The sequence below is a fragment of the Gadus chalcogrammus genome, chromosome 9 (genome assembly GCF_026213295.1).
Source record: "Gadus chalcogrammus isolate NIFS_2021 chromosome 9, NIFS_Gcha_1.0, whole genome shotgun sequence".
Lineage (NCBI taxonomy): Eukaryota > Metazoa > Chordata > Actinopteri > Gadiformes > Gadidae > Gadus > Gadus chalcogrammus.
The window spans coordinates 21,269,234-21,296,921 of NC_079420.1; the positions used below are offsets into that span (position 1 = coordinate 21,269,234).

Consider the following 27,688-nt stretch of genomic DNA (forward strand, 5'->3'; position numbering starts at 1 on the left):
CATGTACATATGGGGGACACAGACGCACACACAGACGCACACACAGACGCACGGGCGCAATGTGTGCGGAACGTGCACACGAACACATGCACACACACAATCAGGACAGGGCAAGGTGACTCGCCTTTACCAAACACACCGGAGCCCATCTGCCCACACTATCTGTCGCCTGCCTTGCTCCACTTAATCTGCTCGTACACACACACACACACACACACACACACACACACACACACACACACACACACACACACACACACACACACACACACACACACACACACCAGTGACCAGCTGACACATGGCCAGGCCCGCAGAGGGCCGTCCTGCAGTGCTCGCTTTCGCTATTTAGTCTCGAAAGCAGACAGCAGCCAGCAGTACCATAGTCTAAAGCAGCCAGCAGTACCATAGTCTAAAGCAGACAGCAGTACCATAGTCTAAAGCAGACAGCAGTACCATAGTCTAAAGCAGACAGCAGTACCATAGTCTAAAGCAGCCAGCAGTACCATAGTCTAAAGCTGACAGCAGTACCATAGTCTAAAGCAGACAGCAGTAACATAGTCTAAAGCAGACAGCAGTACCATAGTCTAAAGCAGACAACAGTAACATAGTCTAAAGCAGACAGCAGTACCATAGTCTAAAGCAGACAGCAGTACCATAGTCTAAAGCAGACAGCAGTACCATAGTCTAAAGCAGCCAGCAGTTACATAGTCTAAAGCAGCCAGCAGTAACATAGTCTAAAGCAGACAGCAGTTACATAGTCTAAAGCAGACAGCAGTTACATAGTCTAAAGCAGCCAGCAGTAACATAGCCTTCTGTTTGAGAGGCTGTTAAGCTGAGAGAACCCCCCCACACACACACACACACACACACACACACACACACACACAGCGCCAAACAGCGCCACACAGACACACACACACAGACACACCATTAAGCACACACACCATTGCCTCGTCAAATCGAAATCTTTATTCTTGGAGGAAAGTAACATAATGGCGTACGTCCAATAGTTAACTTAATGTAGATAAGATTGACAATTCTTAATGGTAAACAGTTTGTATTAATCCCGTAATGCAGTAAAAATAACAAATGCCTAGCTAGTGTGTCCAGGCGAATCTGAGAGCTCATGTTTTATATGCTTTGGCAAATTTGTCTGGTCCCCCCCTCTCGTTTGGACAGAATTCCAGCAGACCTGGCCTATCGGGCCAATCACAAGCGTTTATCAAACAGGGGGCGGGTTTAATACGAGGACTGTACAGAGGAGTGGCCAATCTGAGTGCCGTTGGGACATTTTGGCTGCTACTGATGTGTCACGCGGTTCATTGCTCTGATTGGTTGTAGGTCTATCCAATTGCGTCCGGAGGCATTTCAGTCTGCGGCCCCTTGTAAATCGAAAAGGGACTGAGCGGTTCCAGGCTGATATATTCGTGCGAAATAGTCTGGCTACCAAATACCTTCAACCCAGTAAAATGGCACATTCCATTGTCCAAATGTAGTCCTTTTTATGCAACGTTTTAATTTGAGACTGCTCAATGCATTGCCTTGTTCCTATAAACGATCACAATAAATACCATAGTTAAAACCTGTGTCTCTGTCCCCCTGTAGCGGTGAAGTTCGGCCGCATGTCCAAGAAGCAGCGCGACAGCCTGTACGCCGAGGTCCAGAAGCACCGGCTACAGCAGCAGCAGCAGCGGGAACACCAGCAGCAGCCGGGCGAGGCCGAGCCGCTCACGCCCACCTACGGCCTCTCGGCCAACGGCCTGACGGAGCTCCACGACGACCTCAGCGGCTACATGGATGGCCACACCCCCGACGGCAGCAAGCAGGACTCGGCCGTCAGCAGCTTCTACCTGGACATCCAGCCGTCCCCCGACCAGTCCGGGCTGGACATCAACGGCATCAAGCCCGAGCCCATCTGCGACTTCGCCCCGGGTTCGGGGTTCTTCCCCTACTGCTCCTTCACCAGCGGAGACACCTCCCCCACCGTGTCCATGGCTGAGCTAGGTGATCAGAGAGCCCCGACTGGAGGAAATCAAAGGGAGAGCACGTAGAGAAGGAAGAGGAAAAGAGGAAACGTGGGGGGGGGAGGGGTGTGGGGACTCGACCGTGGGGCAAACGACGCAAAGGTTGCTTAAAATAGCAGGAGGTTGGAAACTCATCTTCAACACTCATTAAAAGAGCCTCTTTTTTTGTAATTAGTTTCCATTAATTAGGGCCAATCAGGATCCAGCAGGGCAGGCGTCTGGGGAAATCATTTTTTTAGGCTCCCCTGTGCCGAGAAAAGTCCTTTTAACAGATGTGTTTTCAAAACCATTTAATTTCTTATACTCAATATTTCTCTCTTCGTGAAAATGTGACCTTTGTTTCGATGAGTAACGCCCTCCCCCCCACCCCACTCCCTGAATTTCTGTCATAACTAGATTGGCTTTGCTTCAACCCCAAGCTATGAGCTTCCTGTAGGCAGAAAAAAGAAAATGTCAACAGGCATTTTTTTCTTTTTTGCACTCAAAAAAAATAAACCCACGCACATCCGCCTCCCCTCTTCCTTAAGCCCTCAGTAAATAAATCTTCTTTTCCTGTGGCAAAATTCATCAGTGAGGTCTCACATTGTGAGCCGTGTGTGCTATTCTCTGTTCAATGGCTGATTGTCTGGATGTGCTTCCCTGGTTCCTTGTGGTTCTTTTCAGAGCACTTGGCCCAAAACATCTCCAAGTCGCACATGGAGACGTGTCAGTACCTGAGAGAGGAGCTGCAGCAGATGACCTGGCAGGCGTTCCTTCAGGAAGAGATCGAGAACTACCAGAACAAGGTGGCGTAACAATGCAAGCCCCGATCACCATGCTAGTGCCAACCTCTTAGCTCCGCCGTGCTCGCCACACCACGCTAGTTCCAAAATGTTAGCTCAACCATGCTGGCTCCACAACGTTATCCCTGTCTTTGAAGCTCCAACATGTGAACTCCACAAAGCTAGTTTCCCTGCTAGGCCAACCAAGCTAGCTCCACTACACCAACCCTACCTTCCTAGCTCCATCATTTTGGCTTCAACAAGCTTCCTCCAATGCTAGTTCCACCAAGGTAGCTCCACCACACTAGCTCCACCATGCTAGCTCCACTGTGTACCACCGTCACACTCACCCCTGCCTTACTGGCTTCAACAACGACACGATGCGAAATGCAATATTCAACTCAGTCGCCGAAAGTAATCTAGTTTTATTTATTTAGTCTTCCCGTACTCTCTGTACAGTATGTAACCTGTCCTGTGCTTTCCCTCTGCCGCTCAGCCCAGGGAAGTCATGTGGCAGCTGTGCGCCATCAAAATAACGGAGGCCATTCAGTACGTGGTGGAGTTCGCCAAGCGCATCGACGGCTTCATGGAGCTGTGTCAGAACGATCAGATAGTGCTGCTGAAAGCAGGTATGACAGCCTGTCAACGCCGCCCGCAGCCGTCAAACTCACCAGCCACCGCCTCCACCGACACACACGCCCAGCCCCCCCCGCATCCCCCGCCCCCCGCCCCCCCTGGCGTTGTCACAAGGGCGTAGCTGACCTGACTACACAAAAGCCCCCCCTCCCAAACGCGCACGGAGACGGTGTGTCACTGGGAAGTCGACCCCATCCGGTCTGTATCCTCCCCCTGTCCCTCCCCCTGCTCCCCCCTCTGTTCATTACAAACACAGAGCAGGAGTAGGAACACAGGGTTAGATATGCAGTGTGCTGCTGGGCTGGAGATACCAAGCCGCCATGACGGCTGCCATCCCCCCTCTCTCACTCTCTCTCTCTCACTCTCACTCTCTCTCTCTCTCTCTCTCTCTCTCTCTCTCTGCCTCTGTCTCTGACTCTCTCACTCTCACTCTCTCTCTGTCTCTGTCTCTCTCTCTGTCTCCCTCTGTCTGTCTCTCTGTCTGTCTCTGTCTCTGTCTCTGTCTCTGTCTCTGTCTCTGTCTCTGTCTCTGTCTCTGTCTCTGACTCTCTCTCTCTCACTCTCACTCTCACTCTCTCTCTGTCTCTGTCTCTCTCTCTGTCTCCCTCTGTCTGTCTCTCTGTCTGTCTCTGTCTCTGTCTCTGTCTCTGTCTCTGTCTCTGTCTCTCTCTCCCTCTGTCTGTCTCTCTGTCTGTCTGTCTGTCTCTGTCTCTGTCTCTGTCTCTGTCTCTGTCTCTGTCTCCCTCTCCCTCTCCCTCTCTCTCTGTATCTCTCTGTTCCCCCCCGGATGATATCTGCCGACACTGATCAATGCAGGGTGCAGTCACTCAAGCAGACACGCATGGAGACACATGCATGCATGCATGTGCGGTCGCCGCGTCTACACAGTCGCAAAGAAGGTGTGCTGGATGGATAGGGGAGGGTTAAGCACACACACACACGCCATGGGATACCTTATTTAGGGTTAAATACAGGGATGCGGGTGGGTTACTGCACACACACACACACACACACACACACACACACACACACACACACACACACACACACACACACACACACACACACACACACACACACAGAAACACACACACAGAAACACACACACACACACACACAGTCACTGTGTGATTCCCGACACGATGAATAATGAAAGAGAGGTAGGGCCCTGTCAACAGAAGTGACATTTAAAAACATGGCCCTGAGAAGAGGGATGCGACCTGTGTTGCATCTCCTCTCCCTCTCTCTCTCCGTCTTCACTCCCACAGAGCGACACACAAGCACAGGGTGGGGAATGCATCTTCCACCTGCCTATCTAAATACACCTTCCATAAATAACAGCGAGTGACTCCTCTCGCTGCTGGTGTTTTTCTACCATCTACAAGTCGTAGAACAATATCATTTTTATCTGTGACAGGGCTTCACTTTTCTTGGTGTTGCTTACTTTATGACTTCTCCTTTCCAGATATGTAGATAGCGAGACGGATGGCTGGATGGATGGATAGATAGAGGGATAGATTTATACATAGATAGATAGGTGGATAGACACACAGATACACATCCGATGGATGGATGGGTGGAGAGAATGAAAGGCAGTGTTGATGACGGTACCCCTGTTTTCCTTCACAGGCTCTCTGGAAGTTGTGTTTGTCAGAATGTGCCGTGCCTTCGACTCACAAAACAACACAGTCTACTTTGATGGGAAGTACGCCGGACCTGATTTGTTCAAGTCATTAGGTGAGCTCATTTCCACTGCTTTATCGGTGTGTGTGTGTGTGTGTGTGTGTGTGTGTGTGTGTGTGTGTGTGTGTGTGTGTGTGTGTGTGTGTGTGTGTGTGTGTGTGTGTGTGTGTGTGTGTGTGTGTGTGTAATAAACCCTGTATGCTTGCATGTGTGAGTGAGTGTTTGTGAGGGTGTAAACTGTGTGTGTTTTTCTGTTTGTGGGTGCAGTCTTGTGTTAATTTGGTGTGTGTGTGTTTGTGTGTGTGTGTGTGTCTGTGTGTCTGTGTGTGTGTTTGCCCATACGCGTGCTACCTAGTGGAGTTCTGCCTTGCTGTTCCGCCACATTGCTAATGGCCTGGGAGCCAAACTGAGCACTCATCCCTAACACACCTGGCTTTGTGGTTATTTATGGCAAAACAGGGTTGTTACCAGGGCTGTGCTACATACAGCTCCTGCTACTTGGGAATAAATAAGGCAGACTCCAGTGCCTTTTGGGAGAGTTCTATCAAAACCAATGCCGAGTGTCTGGCATGGAATATCTCCGGTGTAAGCAAATTGCATTTGTGTTTGAATGCCATGACATTACAAAGACTCTCTGCTATCAATTGTGTTGCTTTATCTAAATGCTCTGGATGAGAAATGTGGAGAAGTGCCATGTTGTGTCCTTATGAAAACATGTTGCTCTGTATTGTAGAAGTGTCATATTTTCAGATTCCATGGCTTTTTTATGGAGCCCTTGGTGTGTGTGTGTGTGTGTGTGTGTGTGTGTGTGTGTGTGTGTGTGTGTGTGTGTGTGTGTGTGTGTGTGTGTGTGTGTGTGTGTGTGTGTGCGTTTGTCTGTGTCCATGCGTGAAGAAGTGTAGGCATGCGCTTGTGTCTGTCTGTGCAGACGTGTGGAATGTTTGTGTGTGTCTGACCACACGCGTGCAGATGAGTAGGTGTGTGTGTGTGGGCGCTCCTGCAGATGTGTAGGTGTGTGTCTATGCTTGCAGATGTGTGGGTTTATGTGAGTGTTTGTGTCCGTGCGCATGGGTGCAGATGGTTAGGCGTGTGTGTGTGTGTGTGTGTGTGTGTGTGTGTGTGTGTGTGTGTGTGTGTGTGTGTGTGTGTGTGTGTGTGTGTGTGTGTGTGTGTGTGTGTGTGTGTGTGTGTGTGTGTGTGAAACATGCATACGTGTAGACGTGTGTGTGTGTGTGTGTGTATGTGTGTGTGTGTGTGTGCAAGATGTGTAGGCGTGTCTGTGTGTGCTCATGCAGATGTGTAGGCATGCGTGTGTGCGCTCGTGCCGTTGTATAGGCGTGTGTTTGTGTGTGCGTTTGTGTGTGTATTTGTGCTTATTTGCAGCCCTTCTGGCGTGTGCTTACTCAGGCACACATGTTTTATACGTATGCTTGAGTGAGCATAAATGTCTCCTGTGTGTGTGTGTGTGTGTGTGTGTGTGTGTGTGTGTGTGTGTGTGTGTGTGTGTGTGTGTGTGTGTGTGTGTGTGTGTGTGTGTGTGTGTGTGTGTGTGTGTGTGTGTGTAAACAAGTGAGATGTCTGTGTGTGTGTGTGTGTGTGTGTGTGTGTGTGTGTGTGTGTGTGTGTGTGTGTGTGTGTGTGTGTGTGTGTGTGTGTGTGTGTGTGTGTGTGTGTGTGTGTGTGTGTGTGTCTCCCTAACGAGAGCCCGGGCCTCGGCTTTGCATGAAGCGCCCGGCAGCGGCGGGAGGGGGAGGGGGTTCTTACAGAGCTGCCGTGGCAACGGGCTGTCTCGCCCAATCCCCAATAATTGATATAACTAAAAGAATATCTAGTGATCTTACTACGCCTCGCATGAAACCACCCGGCTGCCAGGGGGACTCATCCGCTGAGGCTCAGTCGAGGCATCTCCGCGCCGCCGCGCGCTGTCAGGAGGCATGCCACCTCTCCGGCTGCCTCTTTTTGTTATTTTCCTTGGCTTCACCTCTTCCCACCTCTTCAATCTTTCCCAATAAAGATCAGTGGAGTGCACGTTGTTCTTTGGTCTTCTTCCTCATCCCGAAAACCGCTCATCTTTTTCTTTTTTGCTCCCATCCTTCCTCTCCCCCTTTCTCTCTTTCCCTCCCGCTCCCTCTCCCTCTGTCTGTGTCCCTCTCCCTCTTTCTCCCTCTCCTCTTCCAATGTCTCTCTATCTCTCCCTCTCCCTCTCCCTCTGACTACTTCTCTCTCTCTCTCTCTCTCTCTCTCTCTCTCTCTCTCTCTCTCTCTCTCTCTCTCTCTCTCTCTCTCTCTCTCTCTCTCTCTCTCTCTCTCTCTCTCTCTCTCTCTCTCTCTCCCTATGTCCCTCTCCTTTTCTCTCTCTCTCTCTCCCCCTCTCTCTCCTTCTATCTATGCCTCTCTCTCCCTCTCCCTGTCTATCTCCCTCCCTCTCACTCCCTCTCCCTCTCCTTCTATCTATGTCTCTCTCCCTCTCCCTCTGTCTATGTCCTTGCTGTGGCTCCTGTGGCAGGCTGTGACGACTTGATCAGCTCCGTCTTCGAGTTTGGGAAGAACTTGTGTTCTATGCACCTGTCTGAGGATGAGATCGCCCTGTTCTCCGCGTTCGTCTTGATGTCTGCCGGTAGGTGTCACTCATAGTGCAAACAGAAAAAAAAATGAAATAAATAAAAGATAGGCATATATATATATATATTCATTCGGTGGGGTGAGGTTCTGGGTGAGAGCGTCTATTTTTGTTTTTATTTATTCATGCATTATATCGAAAAGAAGGAAAAAAAAAAAACACTATCACACACGTGTGACATTGTTGATGCCTTTCCTCATGAGGGGGTTGTGGGCATGAGAAGGGCTAGCTCATCTAGATGAGGTCCTAAGCTCTAGTTAGCCTAATGCTAAGCTAAGTGGTGCTCTCCCCTCAGACCGGTCCTGGCTCCAGGAGAAGGTGAAGGTGGAGAAGCTCCAGCAGAAGATCCAACTGGCTCTCCAGCACGTCCTCCAGAAGAACCACAGAGAAGATGGCATTCTCACAAAGGTACACCTCCTTCACAACGTCCATTTAATCATCAATGTACTTCTCCACGGTTGACTGTCCGGTAAACAGCCCTATTTGTAGCAACAGTGACCTCTAGCTTATTTTCACGTCAGAGTTATATTTCTCTCTCCCCCCGGTGCACATTTCCGCACGACACGAAAATAAAGAGCGTCTGTACAGAAAGCCTCCGCCACTTTTCCAGTGGAAATGGCAGTTTATCAAGTGCATAACAATCCTGTGAGATGGAAGGTGTCAGGTTGCGGCCGTGCCTAGGAGCTTGTCTCAATATTTACCAGTCTGTTTGTGCCTCTGCGAGAAGCAATGCGCTGTAGGGAGCAATGTTTTCTGCTTCCTCCTTTCCCTCATGCTTCACCGTGAATCTTAACCGCCTGTCTCCCTTCTCTCTCTCCCTCCCCCCTCCCCCCCTCTCTTTCTCCCTCTCACCCCTCTCTCTCTCTCTCTCTCTCTCCACAGTTGATATGCAAAGTATCGACGCTGCGTGCACTGTGCAGCAGGCATACAGAGAAGCTAACGGCTTTCAAAGCAATATACCCAGACATTGTCCGCGCCCACTTCCCCCCCTTATACAAGGAGCTGTTCGGGTCGGACTTTGAGCAATCCCTGCCCGTGGACGGGTAGTCGGCCGGGGGGCCCCGGGGCCGGCGTGACCACCGTAAGGGGAATGTGAAGGAGGGATCTGAGACACTTTAGCTGTGCCCTGCACAAACAGAACAGACAGGCGGCGCTCTGTTCCAACGTACCCGTGTACCTTGGCAGGGAGGGCTAAATCGGTTCACTTATTGAGGTTTACGTTCACTGAATATGGTTCTTTGTTTGGAAGATGTGCGTGTGACACTTGCGCCCCCCCCCTCCCCCCTCCCATTGCTCTGACAGAAAAAAAAGTATATGGGGACAGAGGATTTTTTTCTTTTTGGTCAGGGGTTGAGCTCGACCGCTCCAGTTCATGTTAACAGCCTAACTATCGGGATCCCTCTGTTTTTGTCTGTTTTTTTTTTTTTCTGGTAATGTGGATGGATTTACTGAAATAATACTTTTAGCTGCACTCCTGAAATACCAAAACAATCAGTGAATAAGAGTCATAGCTCAAATATCACATCTATTTATTAACAGTGGCTAAACCAACGTTTTCTTAGACCAGAACATAAAAGTCCTAATGAAAAATATATGGCTGGCGAATATGGACATTGTGGTCGAGTTCAGCCCCGTTCCCCATTCTGTTTGGTTGGTCTTTTTGGACACATTTTAATGATGAAAACACAGCGACGTTGAGAGCACAGCAACTCTCTATGGACAATCGTATAAGGAAATAACAATGATCAAGCATAGAATTGTGGTAATTCTTGACAAAATTCTAATGATTTTAGCTGTCAATGACTCCATCCACCGTGGTAGCATAGTGAAATCATGTAAGGCCATTTGCTATTAATCCTTCTGAATGGAAAGGGTCCACTCCACCTGTTTTATAATGTACTACAGGGTATACGGTCATAAGTACTTACTATACAGAAAAAAGTAATGTTTATAGAATCTATTTTAAATAACATGTATGATATTAGTAGTTAGGAACATCTTCTTAATTGTTGAATTGATAAGGCACTTTTTATTTGCACCTTTCTTTAATTTAAGACTTGTATATTTACCTAGTGATGTGTTGCATGTGCACAAGAAATACAAGTTGAAGCATAGTTACAGAGGTTAACCTGGGAGCTGCAGGTTGCGAACGGGGTCTATAGGTGTGTGGTGTTGTGCGGGCGTCCTCTTCTGTTTGGCCGGTCAGATTCGGAGATCTGCAGGAGGAGACAGGTTAGATTCACAAAGTTGTCAATCCACCATTGCACAAAAGAATACCGCAAAGAAAGCATTAACAATCTCACATTTTTTTTATTTTGCCGAATTATTAAGAGCAGTGGATTTAGGAAGGGCATGTACGAGTGTATCTGCTTTAAAGACAGCACACCTGCATCCTTTGCTGCATAGTTAAGATATTTTTGGGATATCAAATGCCCTTTGCAGATTCTTTGCAGAAATTATTTAGCTTGGTTTGATTAAGATCTGCAATCTTGCAACAAAGGTCCAACAGGAACATTGGATGCTGTAAAAATACACAACAGACACCAAACAACAACAGGTGTGTCCATTTCCCCGTCGATACAACTGTTCCATCTAGTGGAGAGTAAAGACACAACAATCAAAAGTGAAGGTATGATCAACAAAACTTTCATTTTTTACCTTAAGGCACATATAGAATACAGTATTTATTAGTTATGCTTCATCCTTGTCTCCTTTCTGCAGCCTCTGTCTTGTGACAACTAAACAGAAAACACTCACACACACACACACACACATACACACACACAAACAAAAACATACACACACATGCATCAACACACTCACACACAGACTCACACAAACATACAGGAAATAGAGTGAATATTCAAAGCCTTGTCTGGTCGTAAAGCTTCTATTTTTGTACCATCTTTTGGTTAAACTTGTGAAACAGATGGAAGGAGAGGAAAAGATGTCAGGTAGCACTTAAGTATATTCCCGCAATAATTAGCTTAGCTGTTGTTCGTACGGTTTGGGGAGAGGTATAAAAATGGTAGGACAAGTGCTATTTTCAGAATGCTTTGTTGTTGTGCTTCTGTTTTGTCCAGTTTTTTGTGTCTTTCTTGTCATTGTGGTAGTTCAATTTGTAAAAAACAAAAAAGAAAATTCCTGGATGTGCCAAACGTAGTTGTTGCTTGTGCTTCCCACTCACAGCCGTCCTCGATGTAGTGTGGATCAGCGAGACATTCCAGAACTGTTAGCAGCTTCTACAAATATAACCTGCCAGAAGATCAAAAACAACAATTTGTATTCCTCAAGAATCTCATCACGACACATTAACAGTTTGAGTCACAGACATTAGCGTAGATTCCGTTGATTTATGTTTTGTTTTGGTTTGATTTGCACATTCTTCTGCCGTGCAATTTGTACAAGACGTTAATGTCTGGTACTGTCACCCCTCAGGGAAGAGTTTCTTTAATGCTTTCTTTTCAAGAGGCCATTTTGTTGTGCTTTCTAGTTCTCATTCGGGGTAGTTCAGGGTAGTTTGAGTTCAGGGATGGAACCGTCTTTGTCCGTTGGAGATTATTATTTGACATTATGCATTCTGAGTTGTGTATTTTCTTTCCTAAGGGGCCTTCAACCACTGACATTGCCCTCATATATTGAAATCCAATGCAAAGACATTTGTAAAAACACAAATCGCATTACCTTGTGAAAAAAACATAATTTCACAAACACGGCATATTCTCCTCACAGAAAAAAAATCTAAAATTTCAAGTTTCAAATGGAGTCATCAGGGTCAACCTAATAAAGAAAAAGAAGAGAAAAACCAAATATTCTTATGCAATACTAAATCCGTTGTGTTTGAGTCGTAGTAGATATGCTGTATTTAAGTAATAATCTCTGTTCTGGTCCAAGGCCATTTGGATATGCACAAACCCTAGTCACTCGTAAACCTCAACATAAAAGCCCCTGTGTGGAAGAGTACTAGACAATCCCGGCAGGCCCTGTAGGAGAGCAGAGGACGAGGTGTTACATGCTCAGGGAGGTGGACTGGAGAAGCAGCTCTTTTCTGTTGATATTTATGTTCTTGGTTGCGTCATCTTTTGACAGTTTGAAGTGTGCGGTGGCTGATTTTCCCCACATGAAACGCTTCAACGTTCAGTCTAAAAATACAGAGTGCGCTCCAGGGAGACTGGCTGATATCATGTCATTCGCCGTCAGGCAGTTTTATCTTTGTAACAAAATTATTTAATTGTACATTAAGAAGATTACTGCCATTAATTATTGCTAATAGGCCTAAAAACTCCTTTGACATGAAACAAGTCAATATTTTGGTATAATTTTATTAACTGTATAATACTTACCAGTGGGTAGTCTTTAATTTCATCTTTCGTACAGTGAACATGTTTCATCCCTCAGTATTGTGTTCCACAATACAGGACATGGTTGTGTTACAATTACGGGTCTCTGCTGTGTAACGGCTATAGTGCAGTCCTCATGACATCATTTACAAACACCTCTCAATTGTGGCATTCTCTGCAAAGGACTTCTGGTCCCAAACTCACAAACAAATACTAGTAATAAAAGCCCTCTTACTCCATCGACTCTCCCAGAGAGGAAGTTAGTCAGCAACTTGGCCAGTATTGCATACATTACAATAATATGCACATAACCAGACAGCGTGTGTTTTAATCGATGTATATACAGTGAACTGTATCAGTCCTTCTGTCTCTGCTCTGTTTGTAAAAAAAAAAAAAAAAAAGCAATAGTACTATATGTGTGTGCGTGTGTTTACGTGTATATGTGTTTGTATTCCTCGTTTGAGAATGAAAGAACCCCCAGACAAGGCTTTAATAATTACGCAGGAACAGAGGGTCAAATGACACAACACAGAGTCTGTTGGTCTTGGTTTTTTTTCTTATAAAAAAACGGTTTCAATTTTTTGCTGAGCTTTTCCCATCCATTACAAGATGTTTATACGTGGGACAGGCACACCTTCAACAATTCATTGGTCTTTGGATGACTGGCAAAAAATGCAGACTGGTCTCTCAGCAAAACCGACTATTGGGCCAATAGTTATGGTTCAGGCTGAAATTGAGTTTTGGACGATAAATTCTGAAGTGGTTCTGACCAAAAGTTTTTGAAGATCTGTGTTTTGTCAAGTAAGAAGTGAGGGAGAAAGAGTGTATCGGCCAGAATAATGAAAGTATACCATTACATTGATGAAAATACATTTCCAAAGCACAACTGATAAGGTTTTATTATTAAAATACAATTAAGAGTATAGTTTAAAAAAGGATGAAAAACAGCTTTTAGCCATAATCGAATGTCGAGCAATAATAAATGTGGTGTATTATTTTAGAATTTTGTGCATATAGGTTTCAAACATCTGCATGTAAATACACCTCTTATTTATCACTTTTGTTTATCTTCTGTTCGGTTTTGTGTTGATTTCTAATACATTATTTTGTCTCCCATCTGTATATTTGACCCATTCTGTTCCCAGGTTGGAGAGCCAAGAACTTAACATGAACCCTATCCTTTCTTATTTTCTCTCTTCCTCACCACTCATCCTATTTAATATTATTGATCACATGTATAAAGGTAGCTTTGTAACTTCTGTCTGTATAGGTAAGAGGTAAAAATACTGCTACTACGGCCTACCCGGTGCAAATATTTATCTGTTTCTTCGAGGACACCATGTACGATAACTTGTTTCTAGTTGGCCTCCCTCTTTTAGGATTAGTTTGATAGGGAATAGGGCGTGCCACTCGCTTATTTTGTGTTTCCCTAAGTGTGGTTCTGGGTAAGTTAATTTTGTGACCAGAGTATTGATTCCTTGCCAGGCCGTCCTATAAGTCTGTTCATTTTGTTGCCTATTAATGTGTTATTGATATTAGGATTCAATAAATGATAACAATAATGATTATGATAATGGTTAAATTGCCCAGCAGGTACCTGTATCAGTGTGCTAGTCTTTGGGTAAGGAGCATATTTCCTTCTCACTTAGAGCAAAGCTAGTCTGCTAATTAACAAGCTATTTAAGGTTGCTTTTCTGGTTCGGGGAAATTGCTATATTTAAAAAAAGAAACTGCAGTATTGTGGGTTATTTTTCTTTTTTTCCTTTTTTGTATGAGAACCACTTACTGGGGAAGTAGGATCAGGATTTTAAGATAATTATAAGTATTTATACCTCTATTGTGGGCGTAGCTCTTCACTAGATGCGGAGAAGCGAGATGCAGAGTCTGCTCTAGCCCCCATTGAAACTGACCCACCAACAGATGTTTTGTTATTGTTTTTTACGAGTGACACCACATCGAAGTGTTATTTAAAAAGTACATGAACGGAAACGCGCGAAGATCAATATGACCTTTCTTTTTCTTTCCTCTCCACTCTGTAGCAATTGATCAGTTCGATTACCCTCGCAATAATTCACAATGTACCACACGGTGTGCCTCGCGGGGAACCTGACGCACACGTGGTCTGATTGTCTCTGTGGTTTTTTCAGTGTGTACTGAAGTGACAATGTATTTTTTATGGGAGGGATTAACTCTCACTCTCAAATGCTTAAAATGTCGTCTGGTTATATTCTAATGTGTTATGTATATTATTTAAACCAGGGTTAACGTTTTTCTCATGTACAATATGGGCAGAGCGTAAATTTCATGCAACAACCTTAGCATAAAGACGGGAGACCCGTGACCACGTGGGTTATTTTAACGATGGTCTATAACAGCAGAGCAAAGCAACACCAACAATAATAGACAAAAACGTAATTTAAAAGGAAAAAAAAATGACAATAAACTAACAGGCAGTCGACATCTGTTTCATTTAGGCTACCGTTTCTGTTTTATATCACCTTTTTTTCACTGACTACAGAATATTGACTAATGCATTGTATACCAAGTATTTGTATTTGTTTGTAAAACCGAAGCATCAAGCACACCTGCGTTTACTTTCCGGATCTGTGTTCCGCAGCAGCTCAGCGGGGTGGGAGGGGCGTGGGGGCGGAGTCTGTGTCCGTGCAGAAGCAGTACAAACTATGGTCTATCAAACTAGTGTATGGTCTTCACAGAATTTCTAAGTCACATGTTTGCTACTGATGTTGAAATGGGGGACAGATGATCATGTACCTTTTTATCCAGCTCTTTTAAACTCTCTTTAGCGGGTAGTCTATTCACAAATGTAGTTTTGCTCCTTCTTGTCTTATTCTTAAATATGGAAAATAAGTATTTTGATTCATTTTGTAAATACAGCTGTAAAGAAAAATAAGAAATTTAATGTTGTCTTTTAAATACTTTTCATTCTAATATGAATGTTGTTATATTGTACTTAGAAACTGTACCTTTAATATTACCTTTATTAAAAGTGCATTGGCCACATCGATTTTAGATGTGCTTTATGTGCTGTTATCCCATAATAAAATTTACTGCTTGTAATGGGCTTTTATTTTCCTGACTGTTTCTATGTTGTCTGTTTCTCTTTTAAAAAAATAAAATTCACCAAATAGCATCTGAACTTCATTAATTCATCAGCCTTCTTTGTTCATCTCCCCCTTACATCCAAGTTACAGTCCTGAATTAAATTACCTATACATAATATAAATGTCAATCCACCACAGCAAACATGAGGACTTCGATAAGGCCCTTGGTACATGCGTGACCTTTTCTCAGAGTTCTTACATTTGAATTTAATCTAACCCTTTTGTTAGGAAACATCCAAATAAAACTTTTTCATTGTACTTTTTCTCTATTTCTCACTGCATTCAGTTATTCAAATACGTTGAAATACACAACGTTATACAATGTTTAATATTAACATTGATTTAATGACTTTTAGATTTTAAAATTGTATAATTATATAGTTGAATATTATTATCATAGGCTATGAATGATCTTTAAACAGGATTGAAACGACTTGAAGAATTAAACTCAAACTTAGCAAGATTGACGGGTTTTGCCAACCAGGAACTTTAATCCAGTGCGGTTTCTCGGGCGCTTTTATAGAGACGCACCACAACAATACCGTATGGCAGACGTCAGTTTGTAACGATATCTCGATTATAATCGAGTCTAATGTGTAACAACAATGGACTTGCAGTGGTGAGTTTAATCATGCTAATGTGTAAATTATTTTGGATAGAAGTTAGATTAACGAGCCAGCTAGCTTGCATACACGCAACTCAAACACTGTCAGAGGTAACCGCCAGTAATCACTGTAATACGGTCAGACCTAACCACCACTAGTCAGTGTGATACTGTCAGAGCTTACCCCCAATAGTCAGTGTAAAGCCAACGTCACGTTAGCTGCTCCTTGTAGTTGCTTAGTTTCGTGTGTATTTTCTGAAATCTTCCTTTTTATAAGCCTGTCTTTGTATGACTTGTGTTGTCAGGGAAGACATTCCAGTCCCAGAGACGCCGTTCTTCACCAGAGAATTATACGATAAGTACTCCCTCGCGCCCACTATTAAAGAACTCTGGGAGATATCACAAAGGTACATTGCTGACACTATAACACGACACCATGCAGGACTCTCACGGAGTTAACTTGTTTATAATACTTTTGACTCGCCCTCTAAAAAAAAAAAAAGCCCTCTAGATAATGGAGATGCAGTTGCCCCATGTGATGGTGGAGATGCAGAAATACACCGCAGCCAACCCACGGAGGTTCCCGTGAAGTTGACCAACAGCCACAACACGAATGAGGGAGACGAAGATGGGGGTTTGAGCAACTGTGTCAGCGATGATCATAGGTCAAATAGCACAGAAAACCCCAATGACAACAAACAGGCCAAAAAGCAAAAAAGCAAAAAGGTTAAGGATAATGTAGTTGAAAAAGTAGATTTCCCAGAACCTAGATTGCCTTATCCGTGCATTTCCAGTCTGACTATTCAAGACCAGAAGAATTATCTGTATATAATGAACAGTAAAAAGCCCAGGGAACCTCCTCCGGTATGTATTGGCTTCTGGATTGTGTTTCTTTATTTTGTTTTTTAATTGTGTTTGTCGCTGTGATGCCTAATCATTCTACTCTTGCATTCTAGAATTTGAAGGAACAAGTCAACAATGAAGTTGCAGAGTTCATGCACTACCTCCACAATGTGTCCAAATTGTGTCCTGACGATTACAAATACATTTCCCAAGGGGCTCTGAAATATTCTGAGGTATTGAGTCTTTAAGAGCAACAAACAGCATTCCTTTTTCAATAACCAATTTAATATCATCCCAGTTAATTTATGCACGATGCATTTTTTAAGGATTTCTTCATGGCCTGCATAGAGAATCTAGCATCACTGCCACACCTCTACCAGATCTGTGAGATGACTAGTTTGACAGGAGGAACCTTCGATCAGGGACTGGCTCTAACCTTTGAGAAACAGCTCCTTATAATGGTAAGCGATAAGGACCCGGTTCTTCAGTATAGCTAACTGCATGGTTTCAGATTCATGTTGTGCACATGTACAAGTATTTAAATTGAAACTTATTATTTTGTTCCTGCCTCACTAACTTTCTATCTGCGTATGTTTCTTTTCTACTTCTTCAGGGCAGTGTGGATATTGGAGACCATGATATAGTGGCTGCTGACGCACAGCTTGCAACCGATTATCAAAGTGTTTCATCACAAAATCCCCCAGCGAAGAAAGCCAGAGACAAATGTGCTGTAAGCCTTTGCCTTGTCTTCTTTGTAATTACTCTAATGAGGTATGCCACAAAGATGTATAGTTCTCCAGCTAAAACGGGATTCATGACCAGAGGCCTATTATTATAACAATTGCAGCTTGTGCAATTTGTGAAAATGTACACCAGGGGGTGCACAAGACATGCAATATATTTACTGAAGGTCAATATACAATGTAAGTCGTTTTTAGTTATTTGAGTGGGGTGTTCCAATGTGCATTGAATGCTGGACTTTGCTGCTATTTGTGTTGATTTAATTCAACAAAAAATGTATAGTGTTTGATTATGTGTAATTATTCTTCCCTTTTTCTTATACTCTGGGTTGTCTATCTGAAGGCAATCAGCGATGACGGTAATGCAGAGAAGCTTAGCCACCATTATGAGCCCCATGTGTGCCTGACTCACGATGCTCTGGTGACCCTGCTGGATAACCACGGGCCCGAGTTCTCTACGTCCTGGGAGCTTCCCGTGTGGGTCAAAGTAAACCCGGAGAAAGGTCAAACATTTTTATTACACAATCTGTTTTTACAGGAGACGATCAAATGACTGATGGTTTCAGCTACACTTCCTAGGATGTACACTGATACGACGACTGACACTACTTAATACATGTCAAAGTACAAGTTCAGAAGGTATCATTTTCCATCGAATGTCTTGAGTGGATTATTTGCTGGAAGAAAATAAAAGATATGACCCCAATTAAAAACACGTGCATAGCACCTAGACAAATTGTTTCTTTGTATTTTTCTAAGAAAATTGACAGAGCTCGAAAATAAGACCATACGTGAATACATGAATACCCTAGCAGACCAAAGATACGTGTTAATATAAACATGTTTGGATGGTTTTGGAACAAATGTGTGCATGGGTAATGTATGGCCACATGGTGGCACTATTTCACATCCCTCGTTGCAAATCCATGATTAAATTTGGCTCCCTACGCAGCACTACAGAGGAAGACCGTGTACATCGACCCTCCCCTGCTGAAGACCGAGGTGACGGCCGGAGAGAGGAGTCTGGTTTTCCACGAGGAGAGTCTGAAGAGTTCCCTGAACAACCACGGCCAGAAGAAGATCATGCTGGTCATGACGGAGAAGCTGGGCCCCCCGCACGTACGTAGACACAGGTAGCCACATGCTGGGCGAAATTTCGAATGACGACTTTGATCTTGTGGTGCGCCTGCTTTTTATTCTCTGAATCCAGGACCCCTCCAAGAGAGGGGTGGTTGCCTCGGAGAGCCGGGGCCTGGACTTCAGCCACGTGGACGTCACCGACCTGGAGACGTTCGGAGGCACGGCCGCTCAGCCGCTCAAGAGACAGAAGACTGCAGCGGTGCAGAAGGTCGCTCTGCCTGACGGAGGCCACGCTTGTGAGAACACCACCGCTAGCTCCCAGGAGGAGGAAGAGGAGGAGGAGACGGAGGAAGGAAACACGACGCCAACGGACACGAAGGACCCCGTGAGGGAGGACTCGCTCCCACGGCGTCCGGCGGCGTCCACGGGCGACTCGGAGGACGAGGTGCTGGTCATCGACGACCCCGCGGTCCCGGCTGACCTCGAAACCACGGCAACCGCGAGCTGCGCCGACCTCAGCACTGTGGCGAGCATCCCGACGCCGAAGAGGAAGCGAGGCAGACCCAGGAAAGCTGACGGGCCCAAGATGGCCACGGCGCCGGGGGACCAGCTGGGAGAGATCCTGCGCATGCAGAGCGCCATGCTCAAACCAAAGGCCAAATGCCCCCCTGCGGCGGCGACTCCGGCGCCGGGCTCCTTCTCCCCGCCGCCGTCCTCCGGCCACGCCCACCCCACCTCGCTGGTCAAGCCGTGCGTGACCTCGTACCTAGAGAACCAGGACGGAGAGGGCGGCGGCGGCGGCGGCGGCGGCGGCGCTCCTGTGATCCACCAAGCCTCCAGTACCACCGAGCACAGAAGTGAGTGGCCCCCGTGACGAGCTGGCGTTCGCCTCTAGGTCAGGCCTGGGTGGCGTGTTTCAGTTCTGCAATACAGTCATACATTATGAGCACAAACTGCAACGCACGGTGGGCGACTAGCAACACACTACAACTACTTCTACATTTATGAGAAGTGGCTTCTACAAGTTGAAGACCAACAAAAACTTCTACACTACAAACTACATCTATGCTTTGAAGGAGCACTCCAGGTTGGCAAAGTGTCTTAACATGTCAACCATACAATCCCTTAAATCGAATTCACCAGGACCTTCCTATTCTATTCCCAACGAGCCCATCCCTCTCATAAAGATGACACCTGAACGCTAAATGCAGGATAGTGGTTCGAAGGGATCATGTGTCGTGGGACGTCCCGAAAGGCTGCATGCTTCCGGCTCCTTGGTCCCAGCTCCCGCAGACCTGTCTCCCAACCCGCTCCCACATGACACGTGTACCAATAAAGACGTGCGTGTGCCTTGTGATTGCAGAGCTCCTCGCCGAGCATCTGCAGGAGAGAGCGGAGGACGAGTGCGACTACCAGGCCCCGGAGGAGGGCAGCCTCGTCTACAAGCTGTACAGCCTGGCCAACCTGCTGGTGCTAGTGCGGAGCTCCCTGGCACTCACGTACTCCAGGGCCGGCAGCAACGGCATCAACCGGGTGAGAGCCCCGCCGCAGCTCGCACACTCAGTACTGCATCGCTCACAGCTGCGTTACGCTGGGAAGGAATAAGATATGGAATAGAAGGGGCTTGGATGTTAACTACTCGTGCATGTCTGTTTGCAGACTGCGTAAAGTGTTACTACGTCCGGGTTTATGCGCTGGCCAGACAACTATCATTCCTAATTTCTGCCGTATTTCTGGCGTTATCTCTCATGAACACGTGCACTTTGTCTAGTTTCCATGTTTGAAATATTTTCTCCAAGGCCTCTGAGATAGCAGATGCGTAGTGGGAGCTCGTGACTCCTGGGAGTGTAACTCTGCTCTTATCAAGTTCAAATCTCAGTCAATCCAGTGCCGTTAGGCTAGGCCTGCTCACAGGGCCAACATCCGAAACCCCATACTTCAGTTGTAAACTGATGGCAGTGATGTCACGAGCAGAAGCTCATGAATGTGTGTGGCCTCAACGTTGTACATCTCGGGAAGACAGACGTCAGCAGAATGGCAACGACTGGGCAGTGTGTAGCGAGGCGAGATATCCTCCATCAGGCTTCGTAAGCCTACGTCCCCCTCAGCAGAGATCTTATACGATGCTCTCCATCGCCCTGTCAGTGATCCCTGTCCCTTTGGCACTGTCCGTGGGGAACTTTTTCGCCTTTCTCATATGCTGTGGTTATCGCCACGGACTTGCTGGTGGTGGTTTTTGCTTCCTTGGTTTCCGGTTCATTTTCCGGTTATTTTATCGACTTTCAGGTAATAGTTATATCTCCCTGTCTGCCTATCAAATGGCTGATGAGATCTGATGTGTTCAGATTCGTAGTTGTGGTTCTCCTCCTGGACGGTCGCTGGAACATGTCTTTCAAACTGCAAATCGCTGCCCTTTCTCCGAGACAGCGAAACACTCCCACACTCGACAGATCTTTTTCATTCGTAAACAAAGCGAACGTACGCACGGCCCCCTCCCGCCTGTGTCATCATGCCGTCAGTCATCTCCAGCCAGCGGCTGTTACAGCTGGTATCATAGCAGCCTACCACCTGTTGGATCTTCTCCCAAACTGAAAGTCAGACGCGTAACATTTAGCTAGCTATTGATGTGAAACAACAGACAGACATCAGCCAGTCCGCAACACGAATAGCAGTCGATACGTTGATGCATCTCTACAATACACCTTGTGACTCTCCGAGTAGCACGTATTACATTTTTAAAAGGCCCCTATTTTAGCACCAGGTGAGGGTGTGATTGGCCATTACAAGCAGTATATAAATCTGTCCTGCCCTGCGACTCTGTAGCATCACAAGTGGGACGGTCCACCCAGATGTGGCATGGATAAATAAGCCTACCAGTTGCTACAGTCCACTGGGTCAGCTGGTAGACTGACCTATAGAGCAGCCTTCTGGGTGGACACTCAATGTCACCACGTCCCAGGACCTACTGGAGGTGACGTAGTGGCACTTTAATGGAGACGGGTGAATATTACACCACTTTCACCTGCCTGGTAAACTTAGTATACAGACAACATAGCAGCACGTCTTCTCATAAGGCTCTTCTCGGCTTAGCGGATGAGGTAGAGTGGGTTGACTTGTAACCGGAAGGCTGCAAGTTCAATCCTGGGCTCCTCCTAGTTGAGTGTTGAGGTGTCCCTGAGCAAGACATCTAACCCTAACTGTTCCCGACAATCTGTATGGTTGACTCCGCTGTAGGTGTGTGAGTACGTGTATGAATGGTTGTAAGTTGCTTTGGACATAAGTGTCTGCTAAATGCCCTTAATGTAAATGTCTTCCCCTCCCTGGTTGGCAGTACGTCCCCGTCCACGTGCTGCCCAAGCTGGAGCACCAGCTGACCTACGGCGTGGAGGTTCTCAGCAGCAGCCAGGCCTGTCGGCTGTGGGCCCACCGACAGCTCCACTCCTCGACCGTCTCTTACGTTGGTAAACACCCCGTCTACTCATTCATCACGCCGCTTTTTGTATTGATAATGACTAGGTAGTGACAGGGCGCCTGGGTCAGGGATGCCTGAGGCTTAAAGGCCCTCATCAGAGTTGCTGATGTTACTATCTGTGGTTGACTCATGGTACAACAAACCGGCCATTTTGGATCCCCTGTTTGTGCCTGGCCCAGTCAAAGCAGGAATATTCTGTTAAAAAAAAACAACGTATGTATCAAAATAATATAGGTGTATTTCACACAACAATATGTAGTTCACTTGTTAGAATAGTTGCAAGTAGGTTTTGTAGTGATTTTATATTAGTTGAGGGAAAATCCCAGTGAGCCGAAGACATCCTCCCACACAGTCAGTGGAGCGGCGCCAACGTGACTCATCGCTCTGCTTCGCTGTTTGGCGGTGGAGTTTGCGATGTTGCCACGGCTACAGCCATTTTCAGGCTTGTAGGAGTGACACGTAGGATACAGTTCACAGATCTCGGGTTGAGTATTGTTCGAAGGTTTGTTTTGGGCATAACTTCAGCCGCTCTGCTTTCCTCTGTCCCCTCGCCCCCCACTATGTTTTGAAAACACGTGTTTATGTTCACCGTGGAATGTTCATCTGGTGTTGTCATAGCTACTGACTGCTGTGCGTAACAGCCTCCTGGGAGCCAGGTAGTGGGGTGTAGGACCCACTGCTCAGCAGACCCCCCTGTGTACTGACCTAAATATCCCCAAGAGATGGATCCTATACGCTCCGGTGGAGCCAGAGTTCCAACTCAATCCCTGTTTACATAAGACCTCATCAGACATAATGATGCCTTGTGCATCTGCTACCACGCCAACGCCAGACCCACCCCAAAGACATCTGCCTGGGTTTTTTTGTTGGAAATACATGAGAAGGGCGTTTGCCTATCAAAACAATTCAATCAACCTTTGGATTTGAACTGAGTGATAGAGAGTGTTGAAACTGTAGGTGGTTTAACTGCAGTTTATTCTATGCGTGGACGAGGGATGTGATGTCATTAGAGTGTTACACAATAGCACAGGGATGGGTGAGCTTGACTTAATCATGTAACGGTTGCAACAGGACCGGCGAATCCATGACTTCCTCTGCACAGGTCACATGGTGTGCCATGGGACGGATCCCTTTTCTTCTGTACGTCTTTGAGCAAGGGTTATTTCAAGGCGTCTCATGTGATGAGCTAGCTAGCAGCCCTGATCGTACACCCACACTCAGACAAACCAGCCTGGGCTAATCGCTTTAGAGGAGGCGAACGCTGCTGTTCACAAGCAAATAAAGGTCTTCATGTAAGAGAGTATAGCACCCCCTTGAAATTTTGCTAAATGTGCCTCTCTCTTTCTGTCTCTGTCTCTTTCATTCTGTCTCCGTCTGTTTTACTGTCTCTCTCTTTGGCTCTCTGTCTCTCATTTTCTGTCTCTTTTTCGCTGTCTATTTTTCTCGGTCTCTCTGTATCTGTCTCTATGTCTCTTTCTCTGTCTCTTTCTGTCTCCATCTCTTTCTCGGTCTCTCTCTTTGGCTCTCTGTCTCATTTTGTGTCTCTCTGTGTCTCTGTCTCTCTCCGTCTGTCTCTCTGTTCCCCCTCTTGCCCTCTCTCCCTAGCCCACATCAACGCGCACACGTCCAAAGTGGCCCTGCTAAGAATGCTGTCAGAGGACTGGAAGCAGAAACTCTCTTGTGATTTTAGGTAAGTATCCCTTTAAGCCCGCTGTTACCAGGCCCTTAACGCCTCCACGCCAAGGCGGAGAACAGTGAATGTGCTAGTGATCGTCTTCATCACAACCCGTCAACAAGTCCCTGGCAACAATTTGCGTCGGCGTGTGAATAAATGGGTGATGTGGATCAGATGGCCTTCAGCAGCGCCCCTGACCTGACGGTTATGTCTCCCTTTCATCAGGCCCTCCAAGTCCCTAAACATCCTGCAACACATGCTGAAGAAACTCACCGGGTAAGGGCGTATTATAATACCTACTTTATCTTTGGTTGTACTGTGATGCTACCGATGAGAAATAGATTATATATATATATATACATACAGTGTTGGGGAGTAACGGAATACATGTACCGGCGTTACGTATTCAGAATACAAATTAAAGCTAACTGTATTACGTTTCAGTTACAATTTAAATAGTTTGTATATAGAATAAAGTTACATTGTTGAAATCAATGGTTTACATGACGATACTTCTGTTTCAGCAGTTTATTTGTGCTTTCACACCAACAGCATTTAGTGCGCACCAAAAGAGTTTGGTCTCCTTGGTTCGGTACGTTTGCGTTGGTGTGAATGCAACCACCTCAGTTCGATGTGAACCAAATCAGCCGACCGAGACCTCCCTGAACAGCTGGTCTTGGTACGCTTCCAAACGAACCCTGGTACGGTTCGCTTGTGATGTGGAAGCGAACGCACCTCGGTCCGATCCAGTTCTACAAAGCATATGCCTCTTTGGACGTAACAGGCACCCGCTCAGCCGCGCGCATTATGGGAATTATTGTTTGATTAGCGGTAACTCCAAGACTAGCAGCAAATTGTCTGACCGTCGGGGAATTTGGACAGACACCCACATAAAACGTATGTGTGGAAAACGCACATAAAAATGCCGATGATTGAACGATCTCTAGCTCTCTCTCTCGCTCTCAAGGCAATTTTATAGGCAACACCTATGCACTTAGCTCAGAGATTTTTTTTTTAGATGCAATAACAAATATCTTTCGCATGAACATACCCCTATAGACTATACCCTTATAGTCGCACAATAACAAATATCTTTCGCATGAACATACCCTTATAGTCTTGGTTCCACTACAGCAAATTATATAAAATAGTTCACTTTCAGGGAGACTTGGGCCTAACACATTGAGCCAGTTTGAAAGAAGAACACACCAGAATAGGCCTGTTTAGTAAGCAGGATTTGATGCCGCATTCCTGCACATATAAAATGCAATTCAATGTGGAAGTAATCCAAGTATTACGAATACAATACTCAGATTGAGTGATGAAACGGGATACGTTACATGTTACATTTTTGGGCATGTATTCTGTATTCTGTAACTGGATACATTTTAAAAGTAACCTTCCCAACACTGTGTATATATGTATGTATATATATGTATATGTATATATATATATATACATACATACATACATACATACATACATACATACATACATACATACATACATACATACATACATACATACATACATACATACATACATACATACATACATACATACATACATACATACATACATACATACATACATACATACATACATACATACATACATACATACATACATACATACATACATACATACATACATACATACATACATACATACATACATACATACATACATACATACATACATACATACATACATACATACATACATACATACATACATACATACATACATACATACATACATACATACATACATACATACATACATACATACATACATACATACATACATACATACATACATACATACATACATACATACATACATACATACATACATACATACATACATACATACATACATACATACATACATACATACATACATACATACATACATACATACATACATACATACATACATACATACATACATACATACATACATACATACATACATACATACATACATACATACATACATACATACATACATACATACATACATACATACATACATACATACATACATACATACATACATACATACATACATACATACATACATACATACATACATACATACATACATACATACATACATACATACATACATACATACATACATACATACATACATACATACATACATACATACATACATACATACATACATACATACATACATACATACATACATACATACATACATACATACATACATACATACATACATACATACATACATACATACATACATACATACATACATACATACATACATACATACATACATACATACATACATACATACATACATACATACATACATACATACATACATACATACATACATACATACATACATACATACATACATACATACATACATACATACATACATACATACATACATATAATTGTATTGATCATAGACATAGTCTCAGGCCTGAGACGACCCACATCCAGATGCTAAAATATGTTGCTAGACTTGTTTTGGGGCGAGTTCCACAATGGGCCTTCAGAACGGGTCCCGACTGCTTTGTGGCCGTTACACTGGGCTGCATTCCTTCCTCCGTACCTCTCACCATTCCAGAGGGTGGAAGCCAGAGCCAGCTCGGTACTGTAGCCCTCTGCTGTGTGGCTTTACTCCGTCTCCTTCGGCGGAGCCGGAGCTCCTTGATGTGTCAACCCCCCCCCACGCAGGCTGGAGGAGGGCCGCTACCTGATCCGACATAAGGCCGGGGAGCCCTTCGTCACCATCTTCAAAGCGGGGCCCAGCGAGAAGGTAACGCGGGGCACGTATGACCTGCAGCAGGTCCACGGCGCCCTGCCCCGGCCCAGCACCGCCCCCGCTCCCTGGCTGCCCGTGGACCCCAGCGTGGTGATGCCCTTCCACAGGAGCCACTGGCGCGTGCCCTGCACCTTCCCCCCCAGAGAGGTCCCCACGGTAACCACCCACCCAGATTCCTGGCCTCTTCTGTTGTTGTGGTTGAAGGACTTTTTTTGGTCAGGGGAAAACGGGTCGTAAAGAATGATGCTACTGTGACCACTAAGTACATATCCATTCTCAACTATAGTCAAAGCTCAAACACACCCACTCTTTCTCACACTCGCTCTTTCTCACACTCGCTCTTTCTCACACTCGCTCTTTCTCACACTCGCCCTCTTTCTCAAACTCGCTCTCCCTCACACTCGCTCTCCCTCACACTCGCTCTCTCTCACACTCGCACTCACTCTCGCCCCACGCCATTATATTTATCTATCAAGCCCTGCTCACGATGCATACAATTATTATTATTTAAATTGTGACATCCTGACTTGCCTCAGAAACATTACAAAACGTTCTTTGGAGACTCTTTAATCAATCACCTAGAAGAATGTAAAATACCTCAACTGTAACACCTCTCTGATGTACGTTTGTCAGCAGCCATTGAGTAATATCCTCCACCCCCCCCCCACTATCTATTGTAGCAGACCAGGAAAGGGAACTGTGGCCCGGGCCAGTTCAGCAGAACCAAGGCCCAGCCCGGGGCCGGTGCCAACAAGACCAAGAACAAGAAGAAGAAACAAAAAAAGAAAAAAGCCAAAGCGAAAAGCACAGCCGTCCCACTCCCACCGCCAACACCCAGCACTTGAACTTACTCGTGTTGCTTTCTATTCGTAGATAGTTTTCTCTATTTTTGTTACTGAAAATGTTGATAATAAATCTGTTTTGTTTGTAAAAAAAAAAAAGGTCTGCATTGGTTTGTTCATGTTGTACACTGTGAAAAGTTAGGATTTGTTTCACTCCACGTTGCGGAACCTGTCTAAGTATGCTATACAAACTCGTTCTCTTCTAAGACTCAGTTAGGTAAACTTGTGTCTCCGTGTCTCCATGCCACTTGCCCCCTTGCTAGCTTTGTATCTCTTTGTCTGTTTTTCTCTTCATTCCACTCAAATCCAGCATAGTGCATTAATCACAGTGATTCAGCGCCGGTGGCGGCGGGGGTATTTGCCTTCCTGGTCGGCCAGGCCAGGCTGGTGGAACAGGGTGGGGTCTCAGCCATGCCTGACGCATGGAAGCAC

At 45.4% G+C, this 27,688-nt stretch overlaps 2 protein-coding genes across 4 annotated transcripts in view; both read left to right on the plus strand.

The window, feature by feature from the left end:
• Positions 1-15,244, plus strand: part of roraa (RAR-related orphan receptor A, paralog a) — a 186,711-nt gene extending 171,467 nt beyond the window's left edge. For both annotated transcript variants that reach the window (XM_056599752.1, XM_056599753.1), the window contains 7 exons: positions 1,609-2,007; positions 2,691-2,812; positions 3,285-3,417; positions 5,054-5,161; positions 7,614-7,724; positions 8,023-8,135; positions 8,610-15,244. In XM_056599752.1, coding sequence (XP_056455727.1) covers positions 1,609-2,007; positions 2,691-2,812; positions 3,285-3,417; positions 5,054-5,161; positions 7,614-7,724; positions 8,023-8,135; positions 8,610-8,774 — 1,151 coding nt within the window. In that variant the 3' untranslated portion in view covers positions 8,775-15,244. The remainder of the gene's footprint in view (positions 1-1,608; positions 2,008-2,690; positions 2,813-3,284; positions 3,418-5,053; positions 5,162-7,613; positions 7,725-8,022; positions 8,136-8,609) is intronic.
• A 434-nt stretch (positions 15,245-15,678) lies between these two features.
• ice2 (interactor of little elongator complex ELL subunit 2) lies at positions 15,679-27,343 on the plus strand. Of its 2 annotated transcripts, none has more exons than XM_056599120.1 (15): positions 15,679-15,808; positions 16,099-16,200; positions 16,297-16,657; positions 16,750-16,869; positions 16,963-17,097; positions 17,250-17,366; positions 17,720-17,879; positions 18,329-18,495; positions 18,587-19,313; positions 19,820-19,989; positions 21,788-21,917; positions 23,534-23,618; positions 23,829-23,879; positions 26,327-26,570; positions 27,095-27,343. In XM_056599120.1, exons 1-15 carry the CDS (start codon positions 15,795-15,797, stop codon positions 27,257-27,259), a joined length of 2,748 nt encoding a protein of 915 aa, XP_056455095.1. In that variant the 5' UTR covers positions 15,679-15,794; the 3' UTR covers positions 27,260-27,343. The 2 variants fall into 2 exon arrangements, with proteins under 2 accessions (XP_056455095.1, XP_056455096.1); XM_056599121.1 differs by having other exon boundaries at positions 27,098-27,329.
• Positions 27,344-27,688: the final 345 nt, after the last annotated feature.